We start from the raw sequence: 13,434 nt of genomic DNA on the forward strand, positions 1-13,434 counted from the left end.
ACTACCTACAGGAGTTTCAGTGCCCACAGTAACATTTGAGTGTGACATTGGTGTGAAATGAAAAACTTAGAGTAAGTACAGTAGATATGTAGTTTGGGGGATATGAGTGTGAAATGTGGATGGGATGAGAAATATTGTGAAAAATGTTTAATAGTTCTGGTAAACAAATCGGGGCCCTGTTTCTGGGCACCAAAATGTGAAAAATATTTAATGTATACAAGTCGGTATCCCTCCCGGGGCACCGCTATGTAAGAAATTTCTGGTATTTACTAATAAACAACTCGTAGGTCGTTACTCGTCTATAAAGTTGTTCTTAAGTAAATCAAACAAGTCTCATAGAGTTAGGCGAAACGTAACTTAACCTTAACTCACCTACAATAACTATTTATCTTCTATCTCATAGCTAATCCCCCCTTGAACTGGCCAATTCGTTAAGGTTACTTAGCTAGTGAAGAGGGAGCGATCGTTAACCGATGACGATGAAGCTGCTTAGTGTAATTGCTTGAGCAAGCAAGCGTCCTTATGGTGCGTATATACAACCGTGTTAGCTTGAGAGTGACTAGGAACAGAGTGTGGTGTGCGGCAGTTCTACCTCCCTCATAGAATGGTAGGTTGCCAACTTTTAATTATTTACAGTACTAAATACAGTTAGATTACATCATGATATGTACAGGGCGAATCTAACGAATTAATCTTAGTTTTACTTAAACTAAAGTTAGACCAAATATTCCCTTTAACTGTGTAAATATCTTAATTCCACATCTGCTAAACAGGAGAATCTTTCCCTACTCGCCACGTCATTCTAACGCGCAGACGCAGTTTAGGTCAGTGGAAAATACCACATAATTACATGTATTTACAATGTATAGTTGTCCACGGGGGTTAAATGCAGTAGCATTTAATTTATCAATAACAAGAATTATTAAAGAGAACGTAATTTCTGGGTTATTAAAACCGCTTGAACAATTAACAATGGTCTCAATTTTCTTCTGCCTTTAACCAGGGATAACTATGATAAAAATAGAGAGCGCAACTGCTCTGGGGGAAAATATTTCCCACAAATGTAGTGTGAGTCATGAAGGATGTGGAGTGAGGAAGTCTATGGACAGTAGAGTGTCTTTAGATGGTATGGTAATTTGAAGAGGATGGATGTAAATACTGTAGTATAGCGAAAAGGGTATAACTGTTTAAACATGAAGGTTGGAGGAGGTATGGAAGACCAAGAAGGTGGACAGATATGGTGAAGGAATGTGTGAGAAAATGAGGCATGGAGGTTGATAAGGCTACGAAACTGTCAAGGGATCAAACTGCTTGAAAGAATTTTGTACTAAAGTGTGACGTAGTTTGGCACCTCTGTTTTTACCACGTGATGTGACAGTAATCAGTGGTTCTAGCTGATCAATAAGGTGAAGTGCATAAGTGTGGTACGTTATGCTTGGGATGTGGAGTCAGGATTCCACGAGTTTGAATGGTGAGTAAATAAGAATGTGGTTCATTTAACTAGGCATGTTGTTGATTAGTTCTCCTCCTGCCATTTTTTCTTTTTTGCCCTCTGGCCCTGTCTCACTGCATCCTTGGTTGGGAAAAAATGTTGAGATGATGATAATGAAAATGATGAAGCTCAAGAAAACTCAAAGGTAAAGCATGAGAGGGTAACATCCTCTCTTGCTTTACTTTTTACCAAAAAATAATTTCAGGAGTAATTCTCCCTTCATGTTGAATATATCTATCTATCTATCTATAGCCCGACACCTTGATCCCACAAAGGGTGGCCGCAGACAAAACGCCTCCAAGTCGCTCTGTCACCCACCATTTGACTGCACTCCCCCCAACTCACTCCCCCCTCCCTCATATACCTTTCAACTCCATCCCTCCACCTCATCCTCGGTCTTCCCCTCCCTCTCCCCCCCTCCACCTCACCTACATACACCCTCTTATTCAGTCTTTCATTCTCCATTCTCTCCACATGTCCAAACCACCTCAGTGTTTTTCTCCTAATCTTCTCAACCACATCTACATTCACCCGACAACGTTCTTTCACTTCTTGTTTACATTAACTTTCAAATTCCTTTGCCTACACACTGTCCCAAATTTGTTCACCAAACCTTGCAACTCCCATTCATCTTCACTCATCAATACTGTATCATCAACAAACAGCAACACCGGAATCTTCCAAATCTCACCCTCATTCATTAGAGCCACCCCCACACACCCACTGCCCTACCTTGCACCTCCTTTGCAACCCCGTCCATGTATATATTAAACAGCCATGGAGACATCACACATCCCTGTTTCACTCCCACATTTAGATCAAAGAACTAACTCAGCTCAACATCCTTTCGCACCATAGCCCTAGCTCCTTCATACATACTCTTCACAGCACTCAACAATTTCCTCACCTCCATATATTCTTAATACCTTCCACATACCTTGTCTATCTATTCTGTCATAAGCTTTCTCCAAGTCCATGAAGGCAGCATACACTTTCTTTCCCTTCTCTAGATACTTCTCCACTTAACATCTTAGAACAAATATCTGATCTATACAACCTTTTCCCTTCCTAAATCCCCCTTGTTCTTCTCCAACTAGCTCCTCTGTTATATGCCTAACTCTATCAATGAGTATTCTACCATATATTTTTCCAGTTACACTAAGAAGGCAAATACCCCTATGGTTACCACATACTTCACTCTCCGCTTTTCCTTTGTATAAAGGAACAATTATACCTGATTTCCAGTCCTCTGGAACCCTTCCCTCTTCCCAACCCGGTCTACACAACTTCCATATCCACTCCACAAGAATCTCACCCCCATACTTCAGCATTTCACCACACACTCCATCAATTCCTGAGGCATTTCCCATCTTGATCCTCTCCATTGTATCCACTACTTCCGCCCTACTGATCTCTTCCTCCCTCCTCTCATCTCTTCTCCCAGCCATTTCCCAACCACTTATACTTGCATTGCTCTCAATTTTTACATTTAACAAATCCTCGAAGTGCTCCTTCCATCTCTTCAATTTCTCTCTCTTCTCCACCAACTTTCACTCCCCTATTATTTCCCCTTTCACACTGTCTTACTTTCTTTACCTCCTTCCAAAACAATTTCTTACCCTCCACTTAACACTCAGATTCCTCCCAAACTTTTCATCCACTTTCTTCTTACTCTCCTTTACCAATCTCTTCACCTCCCTTCTCCTTCTCACATATACCTCTCTCTTCTCTCTAATCTTCTCCTCTATCTATACCCGCTAGCCAGCCACTATATGCCTTCTTTTGTTCCACAGCTCGTTTCACCTCATCATTCCACCATGCTGTCCCTTGCACACACCTGCATCTCCTCCTAACTCCATAAACCATCTCACATGCTGCGTCTATCTCTTCCGTGAATATCTTACATACATCATGCACCTTTTCCACCTGCTCTGACTCATACCTTCCCAATCTTTCTTCCTCTGTGCTCTTATGCTCTGCCATTTTCTCACTATCTTGCAACTTCTCCACTCTTCTCAGGAGCTGTTTCCTCCTGTCTTCCCCTTCGTTTCTTCATCCATATTCTTTGCAGCCTTACCTTGGCCATCACTAAGTGATGGTCCGAAATTCCATTCCTCCACCCTCTCCACACCCTTGCATCCAACACTTGTCTTCTCATTCTCTCATCCACACACACGTAATCTATCATTGCCTTTCATTCAACAAGTTCACCGTCCCATCCTCCTCATGACTCTCCATGTATACATGTGGATCATATGCCTAAAGAAGGTGTTGGCTATTGCCAACCCCTTACCAGCACAGATGTCCACCAAAGCACTACCATTCCCATCTACTTTAGCTGGCACACCCCACTGACCAACCACTCGATCCACTTGTACATTCCCAACTTTCCATTCATGTCTCCAATCAAAAACACTCTCTCGCTCCTCTCAAACTTGTCCATACACGCTTCTACACTCGCCCAAAACTCATCTTTCACTCTTGCCACTCGGTCCTTTGTCAGCGCATACGCACATACAATCGCCTAAGCTTGTCCATCTACTTTCATCCTCACCCATACAATCCTTGCACCCACTGTTCTATACTCTCTTATATTCTCCTTCCACTTCTTGCTTATCATCAGACATACTCCCTCTCTTGCCCTCTCATTCTCATTAACTCCCGCACATATTCCTAAACCGTATTCCCATTCTCTCACCCTTTCACCTCACCGTTTAGTTTCAGTCAGTCCACATACATCCACTCTTGCACGCTCAAGCACCTGAACAGTCTCTCTTTCACTTCATCATTCACTCCTCTCAAATTCCATGTCCCCACCCTTAGAATGTCTTTTGTCGGTTCCTTAGTCATCAGTGTATTGTCCGTTCTGGTCCGAGGCGCTTTATTCGCTAGTTTAGTTAGTTCTTTTTACAGGGTGAGGCACTAACCCACCACCAACCCTTTTAATCGCTTCATACGACAAGCAGGGAAACTGGGGGAGTAGTCTTGAAAACACCTCTACTTGTAGTTAAAGAGAAAGTTTCATGTTTGGTGACACTGTTTGTTAACCTGTTAGTATCAGGTGCTATAGTGGTGAAATCTGCAGTCAGGTCAGTGGTGAGATTGGTGCTGGATGTAGCAGTGGTGATGTTACTGATGAAGGCGACGATGGAGGCGTTGACAGGATGGATGAGGTTCTCAGGACAGCTGTCAACAGAAAGGGGGAGGTGGGTGGGGTGTCCTCCCCCACGCAGGAACTTGCCCACCACCACCCAAATGTTGTAACAGAAGGCCACCAGGAATCCTAACACTGCACCCTGAAGATTGTGGTATGGTCATATGAATCACTGTGGTTTTATGTGGACATCAGTTGATATAAAATACTACTTGCATGTGTTATAATATTGCCCTCCATATTCCCAGCAGACCTGATATTAAAAAGGAAGAGGATCAACTGAGATAACAGTCCCATATCCTCTGTTCTTACTCTCGGCAGTTTTGCAGCAATCCTCTGATCTAGGTCCTGCACTAGTAATAAGCTAGTTCGTGTGGCATTTAGATATGAGGTGTGAATATGGTGAATGTGTTAAGGAATTCAAGGTATGTTGTGTCGGCACTGCGTGAGGCAAGGATGAACGGGCATGAAGTGGAAGAGTGAGAAGGTGTGAAATGTATAGGTCAGGTATATATGCGTGAGTGGACAGCGTAAGGAAGGAGTTGCTCTGTTGATGAATGATGTATAGCAGAGGAATGAAAGATCATAAATTTGTCTGCATGAGGTTTATATATGTGAAGTTCCAATCTGGGAGAAAAATGTGATAATAAAAGACACATTTGGTGATGAGAGAGAGAGAGAGAGAGAGAGAGAGAGAGAGAGAGAGAGAGAGAGTAACCTTGACACTGGTGATATGAGCATAAGAGCAGTAGAGAGGACTGAACTTATGTTGTTGCTAATTATAATGAGACAAATAATTCTTTCTTTTTGCATTATTGTAAAGTACAAAAGTTTTGCTGGTGAAAAATAAGAAATCCACAAGAATTACACAGCAGTGTATTGAAATAATTGACATCCGTTGATAATGAATGTGATTATGAAGAAATGTATGATAAATGAGAGGAACAGTAAGTTATAAAACCTGTGACATCTTTGCTTCCCTACCTGAGTTTCAAGATGTACAGTGATTATGAAATACTAGGCTATGTAAGAGTGAAAGAATTAGCAATAATTATTTTATGTCACGATTTATATGAAGTAATCTGTGCTGCTTCTACCATAGTAATACAACGATTGTACAGTTCTGGTGGCGTCTGGCTAGCCCTGTGCATGCTGTACAGTTGCGAGCAGATGAATCGAGGCCACCTAGTCCACCAACATTTTGGTGTTTTGTCTGGCAACGGTGGTAGCTGTGAACTTGACCGAGATTCAGTCAGATGTTCGGGCGAAACAAACCCAGTGATAATTTGTCAATGTGCAGTTCTAACTGGTCTCCAATCAATACCATGCAAGTAAGCGTATAATACTGATAATGATTAACGTGTCATATACATGGTAGATACATTTATAACAATGATATTACAACACAGGCATCCAAATAGTGCTGCGTTCATTCATGTGAGACACACGGGTATCCCGAGTGTGCAGCTCCATCACCACCTTGGTTTGTGATGTAGGCACCACGTGACGTCACGTATGGGGGTGGAACTAGTTGACCGGTTCATGATGATAAACATTTATAGAGAGTAATCGTTCGACTTTATCATTCAAATATTAAGGAAACGTTGGTTTTCTATGTCAAAACAAACCTATTACAACCTCTAATCTCATATACGTTAAATACCGCAGCCAACCACGTGCCTCCTCACCCCCCTCCCATCACACGTCCCACCTCGTCCCGCCCATGATCTAAGTAGGGGAGATCAGCCAGACAGTGGGGAATCCCCGCCTGCATGACGTCGCACACGCCCCACTGTCTTCCCAATCCTTGCTCTCAAGGCTGGCTGGCTGGCGTCAGCCTGGACACGCTATCTGATGTTCAACCACACTGCTTCATTCATAGCTTCATCTCTCCTACAGTATACAGTATTTTATGTCTTTATAACCATTTACCATAACCATAGTCAGTATATCAATAAATCACATTATCATCCGCCTGTAACATTCCACAGCAGGACCTAATATATGTTTCTCCTATCTATCTATCTATATTTTTTGTTTTATACTTAATCGCACCTTCCCACCACGGTGGGGTAGCGATACGATAAAGGAAAAGAAAATAACAAAATAACAAAAACCTTCACACACAAATACACATTCGATCACATTCAAACTCATCTCCCTACCTATCTATCTATCTGTCTCTCTATCTATCTAACTATCTATCAATCTCTCTCTCTCTCTCTCTCTCTCTCTCTCTCTCTCTCTTCCCAATATATAATAACGCGAGCAACGTTTATGATGGCTCTTAGACGGATAATAGAATAAATCAATGTAATTTTCAGCATTTATTAGTGTGATAAAATACAACCATCATTCTTGGAGTATATTATATTCATTCATTCATTCTCTCTCTGTCTCTGTCTGTCTGTCTGTCTCTCTCTCTCTCTCTCTCTCTCTCTCTCTCCCCCCGGGTTTGATGCTGTGGTGTCTAGATCATGGTGTCCCTATTCATTCATTCATGCATGGAATGGGACAAGCTGAACCCACTCGCCAAAGGGCTGATGTGACATCATGAAGGCTCACGCGGCGCGCTGTCTGGTTGACCTCCCCTACTTAGATCATGGTCCCGCCCTTCCTCACCCACCATCCTTCATATAACTCCCCCACCCCCCTCCCCTTGTTTCGCCTACTGTGGTGTGAACCTTTAACTGTCCCACCTCCTTTGGAGTCAGAGGTCGATGAAAGTGAGGTTAACGGTGAAGGATGACTGGCATGACGGTGTTTTTTGTGATAATAATGCTAGGTAGCGGAGAAGCTGATAACCCTACGACATATCTCTTGAAAGCTGGTAAAGGTTGTTTGGTTCACGACGATAGTCCAACAAAATAAATCACTGTCGATACCCGTGTGTCTCACATGAATGAACGCACCACTATTTGGATGCCTGTGTTGTAATACTGTGGTTATAAATATATCTACCATGTGTATGACACGTTAATCATTATCAATATAATACGTTTACTTGCATGGTGTTGATTGGAGACCAGTTAGAACTGCACATTGACAAATTATCACTGGGTTTGTTTTGCCCGAACAGCTGACTGAATCTCGGTCAAGTTCACAGCTACCACTGTTGCCAGACAAAACACCAACATGTTGGTGGACTAGGTGGCCTCGAGTCATCTGCTCGCAACTGTACATTATGTTTCACAAATCAAAGAACTTTCCAGCCAACGTTGCAGCCATCTTTATACAACTTCCCTCTCACACACCACTCACAAGAAGGTAATGATTTGCATTTACTTATTCTGCGTGATGTGTTTGACCATTAGGGAAGGGTAAACTTTAGTTTTGAAAGAGCTGATACCCTCTCCCTTCTCAAAACCCTGTGTGGGAGGTAATGCCTGCAAGATACAGTAAATCCCTGTAGTTGTAGGTTACATATATAATTTTTTTACTATTAATAATATGCCCCTCATGGGGCAACGTAGGATTGGATGATGAAATGAAATAACAATATTTTTATGTGGAGAGTGTAAACTCGTGCCCACCTTTGTGTTGACCCAGGGTGTGCACATGCCAGCCAGGAAGATGCCTAGGATTGGTCCCTTGACAGCTCCTGAAATGCTGGCGAAGACGTTGAAGATGTTGCCCAGGTTACCTGCCAGCACACCCACACAGATGCCTGACAGGCCCATCACCACAGCTGCCACCAACATGCAGCATAAATACACAGTGTCTCAAAATAGTGTCTACAAGAATGTAAGGAAAGTGTTTTGCAATACTCTATGCTGATGATACAATCTGGTTCCATTGTATAAAATTATAAATGCCATGAACAACATGCAGTGCTGAGTGTGTATTGACAACACAGGGAATGATTTTTAAAGGAGTTTATGGCCCCCTCAAAACTGCTGAATTATTGTTGATAACATGAGAAGAAAGCCTTACATATGAGCTTGAGGACTCTGGTGGCTAAGGCATCTGACATCTTGCTGAAGTATGGAATATCCTTCAGAAAGTCCTCCCACAGCAGGCAAGCCATAGAGTTACCGTAGCTGGACAGCGAACTGTGTGGAAAGTGGGACATTGTTTGATAATTATGAATGTGTTGTTTGAAAGGGAAATTTTCCCCCGAGCTAGACCTTACTAGATCATATAGCCCTGCTAGGTGACAGAAGGGCACTACCCCTCCCGGCATGGCAGCTACCAGGCGTGGCTCGAACTCACGACCCCCCAGTCCCAAGTCCGACACTCTACCACTGTGCCACCCTGACCCCATGTGTTGTTTGATGAATACATAGATGATAACTTTATCAAGACATTTATAATCTATGATTATTTTTCTTGCATGACTAATGTAAGTAAAAGCTAAAGTTTGAAATGTGGCACATAGTCACTTGAAGTGGAAGGCTAATGTGTGCTCTGAAAGTTGTGATATGGAGAAGGAAATTGAACAAAAAAGCTGCAAGAGAACTTCAAAAAGGAATATATACTAGGCTTAGCATTGTCATGTGGATGGAAGAAACTGACGTGATAGTAATTAAAAAAAAAAAAAAAAAAAAGGAAAGTGATCCATTGAGAAATGTGGAATAAAATATCCTTGGATCATTAGGATAAGAACTGATGTAGTTGAAAACAGAAGCACAATGGAGTTGTTTCCTCCAAGAACTGTAGACTGCCTCTGGTGTGACAACATGGAACACTTATATTTTTGTGAGGGAAGTACATGTACAGTAGATGATGGAAGAATGAGATACCGTACAACAGTTCAAACAGATGGACAAACAAAGGTGTGTACAAGACATCAAGATGTGGAGACTGGTGAAGCAAAGAATTAGCAAATGATTGCACTGTATTGAAGATTCTTGCACAGAGTTATGAATGATTCAGTTATGGCATTATCTCTCATATTGCTGTGTATGCACTTACTGAGAGGAGTTATCTCAATGAAAAAGACCTGTTCCATACCAGCCTCAACTTAGGTGTGGAACAGTGTCCCTTGTGAGATACACTTTTAGCCTTTAGCAACTCCCGTGCAGTTACTGGCACTGACAGGGAAGGCTTTGGGGATTGTGTATAAGTAGGTCCCCATGGCTGTAGAACCATGAATCCCAATAGTTCTTACTTCCTATACTTTGAAAAATCCCATAAGTTGAAAATTTCTGCATCAAGATTCCAGAAGCCTTATCTTCACTAATGGACTTGTTATTCCATTGTTGAATAGGTTGCTAAGGAGACTGACCACCTTGTTGTAAGAACTCTGGAGCATCCTGTAGAACTGCTTGGTTTTCAGGAAAACAGAGTCCTTTTCTGCAGTTCACAGACTTGATGTTGCTGCTCTAAGGCTACAGATGAAACATGGGTAAATCTCGGGATGCCATATATAACTATTCAGTTTTGAGTATGGAATGCACTGATGAGTATGCAGTGGCAGTCAGGAGTCAGTTTGGTGTGGTCAGTGCTGTTGATGACCCTTTTGAGTGGTTGGGTACTCATAAGTGTGTTACTGTGGGTGAAGCTGATGAATGCGTTGTTGTGCCCTAGATCAAGTAGAGGATTTGTCTCACCAGGGACGCTAGCAACAGTTGACGGATTATGCTTCTAGACTGGCTAGGGACTGAGGGCCACAAAGATTTCTGGCTTGTCGGTCAAGAGTTTTACCAAGAACGGACAAAGACAGGTATGTCAGGGAAATTCCTGAGGAGTTAGAGGGTGGCTTTCAAGTACAGTAAAAGTCCTGTAATCCGAATGCCAGGGGACCGAGGGTCTTTCGGATTACTTTTTTTTTTTTTCGGACTACTGGGGGGACCTCTGAAAACATTAGAATATATACAGGATCATTAAATAAACACTTAAAATGATATGGGTTATTGTTTTACTCACCGGAAATGCAAAGAATTGTAGATGAATAGTTGCAGACAAGTACATCCAAGTCGAAAAGCAAGTCCAAGCCACATAAATCTTTAGACAAAGCCTAGAAAAATTTGAAAAAGCCTAGAAAACTAAAAAAAAATCGCCTTGCAATATTCGGAGTATTGGGATGTTTGTATTATTGGTGGTCGGATTGGAGGACTTTTACTGTAAATGACCTTCGACCTGCTATCAAGCCCTGAAGAAACGCTGCTCTAGACCCGCCTCTCAGGTTAACTCTGCTGAGATAGTAGATAGATGGCTTATGTCTAGAGTGAGTGACTAGAGGGCTCATTGGCCTGAATACTTAAAGTAGTTGTGTATAGCAGAACGCAGCATGGAGCTTCCATCGGCTGATGTGCAGTCGCTAGCTGCCACCCCACCAGTCTACAATGCCATGTCTTCCTTATATGAATACAAGAAGGCAGTGACAAGGCTGAAAAGTGGTAGGGCGAGTGGTCTTTGTGGCATCAGGCCAAACTGATCAAAGCTGGGGAAGAAGCCATATATGGGGATTACTTGCAGTAGCTGAAGCTGTTCGATGTACTGGTATAATTCCTCCTGACTGGACAAGGTGTTTGGTTAGCCTTGTTTGGGAAGGGAAAGGAGATCAGTGTGACTGCAGTAACTACCACGGTGTTACAGTGTTCAGTGCTCCAGGCAAGGTCTTGCTCATATGCTGTTGATGGATATCCATGACCATTAGTTTAAGATTCAGAAGTCTCGGTAAACTTCACCCAAGAAGTCTACACTTGACTGGATTCTAACCATTGTGAGTTTCAGTAAGGGCTGCTGGCAGCCTGCATCAGTCTTAAGAAGTCGCTTCACTCAGCAAATGAGGCAGCAGTAGGGGGATTCCTGTTCCCCTGGCACCCCCACAGTGATTGTCCAGTTGATAACTGGCTTGTATTTAACACTGTGTGTGTGTGTGTGTGTGTGTGTGTGTGTGTGTGTGTGTGTGTGTGTGTGTGTTCTACTGCTTGCCCATTGCGTTTATTTCTTTCATTTTTCAGTGTGAGAATAATGATGAAAAGTGTGAGGGTCATGACGAAAGATGTGATAGTGATGATCAGATTCGAATCCAAGAATATTTTGAGGTGTTGTCCATACACAGTCCCAAAGTGATGAGCAATTGGCAGTTGGTATCATTTGCTCTTTTATTATATTTTCAGACTTTTGACCCGATGATGAAGTGCTGTGGACATGGATATGAATATTGTTTGTGTACCGGAATTGTTCGTAACTTTCGTTTCGTTTATAAAGGCTCCAACGTGCTTGGATGCTCCGGCCTTGGTCACCTAATGGTGTCTCTCAACGCTACTTGATCTCTGGCAGCTCCCTATTTAGTCCATTATCCCTGAGGCCACACTCTGTAACCTTATCCCAGGTCTTTTTCAGTCTGCCTCTCACAACCCAACTCCCAACGTGAAGAGGTTTTATCATAGTTCTATCGTTCATTCATTTTTGAAGGATCTAACACGTTTTAATGAATCGGCCTTGGTCATCTACTGGCGGCTGTCCATGCTGCTTAATCTCTGGCAGCTTCCCTATTCAGTCCGTTATCCCTGAGGTCACACTCAGTGACCTCGTCCCAGGTCTTTCTCGGTCTACCTCTCGCAACCCTACCCCCAGCATTAACATTTCTCACTTTCTGCAACCAATTATCATCTCCCATCCTCTACACATACCCAAACCATCTCAAACTACTGCTCTTCATCACAGCACCAATACACTCCAGTCCCATCCTATCCCTCAACTCTTCCACTGTAAACCTAGCCCCCCACCCCCCCAGGTCTCACACTTAAGGACGCACTGCACATCCACCTAATCATTGTCATTTCTATACGTTTAAACGTGGGACTTACTGCTCAAGTCCCACTACCATACAGTATTACACTCCAAACACATGCTGCATACAAAGATCCCTTAGCATGGAGGGAGAGCCTTCTCAATGTCAGGAGAGGCAACATCTCCCAGAACTTCTTCCAACCACTCCTCACTCTAGCCACATAGCTAGCTCCTGGCCCACTTCCAGCACGTAACATGTCTCCCAAATAACAAAACTCTTCCACACACTCAAGAGACTCACCAACAAGCTCAATCCTTTCATGCCTGACAATCTCCACCTGCTCTCCCCGACACACCACACACATGAAATCAGCATTATCTCGCAGTCTACCTCTAATACCACTACATCTCTCATGCACCCACTTATCACAGACACTGCACATGATGGAATTACTTCCCACGGCTTTGTGGCAAATCGCAAATGACTGCTCTCACTTTTCTTTGACAGTACCGCCCCCAGCCCTAGATGTCATGACTTTTGTTTTATCTGCATTTGCTCTTAAGCCCTTGTGCCCCATACCATCTCTCCACTTCGTAAATCTTTCCTCCGCCACCCTTTCATTCTCTACAGTCATCACCAAATCATCAGCATAAAACATCTCGCACGGGAGTCCATTTCTGAACTCGCGTGAGAGGGCTTCAAGTACCATGATAAACAACAAGAGGCTCAAGACTGACCCCTGATGCACATCAAAATTCATGGATAACTCATCACTCAAATCTCCATTCACCCTTACCTGGGTGCGAGCACCCACATACATGACCATAACCAACCAGCCACTCCTCCATCCCAAGCTTTCTCATTGCCCACTTCACCACCTTTCTGGGAACTCTGTCAAAGGCGTTTTCTAAATCAACAAAAACAAAGTACAGTTCCCTTTTCTTTCCTATATATTTTCCTGAAGCTGTCAAACAATGAATGTAGCATCAGTGGTTCCTTTGCCTGGCACAAACCCAAACTGCATCTCATCAATATTCACTCTTTCTCTAATCATACCCTCTAGAACTCTCTCCATTACCTTCATTATTTGGTGTAAAAGCTTTA

The 13,434-nt window shown here is 42.8% G+C and overlaps 1 protein-coding gene across 1 annotated transcript in view; it reads right to left on the reverse strand.

The window, feature by feature from the left end:
• The window catches only part of LOC145399292 (sodium-coupled monocarboxylate transporter 1-like), a 38,748-nt gene that overhangs the window by 11,802 nt on the left and 13,512 nt on the right, over positions 1-13,434 (reverse strand). The window contains exons 7-9 of the mRNA XM_080271962.1: positions 8,580-8,698; positions 8,180-8,334; positions 4,541-4,788 (exon numbers count right to left, since the gene is read on the reverse strand). Coding sequence (XP_080128088.1) covers positions 4,541-4,788; positions 8,180-8,334; positions 8,580-8,698 — 522 coding nt within the window. The remainder of the gene's footprint in view (positions 1-4,540; positions 4,789-8,179; positions 8,335-8,579; positions 8,699-13,434) is intronic.

Source organism: Coenobita brevimanus, chromosome 48, assembly GCF_032717465.1.
Source record: "Coenobita brevimanus isolate Jiangsu-jjx chromosome 48, ASM3271746v2, whole genome shotgun sequence".
NCBI lineage: Eukaryota > Metazoa > Arthropoda > Malacostraca > Decapoda > Coenobitidae > Coenobita > Coenobita brevimanus.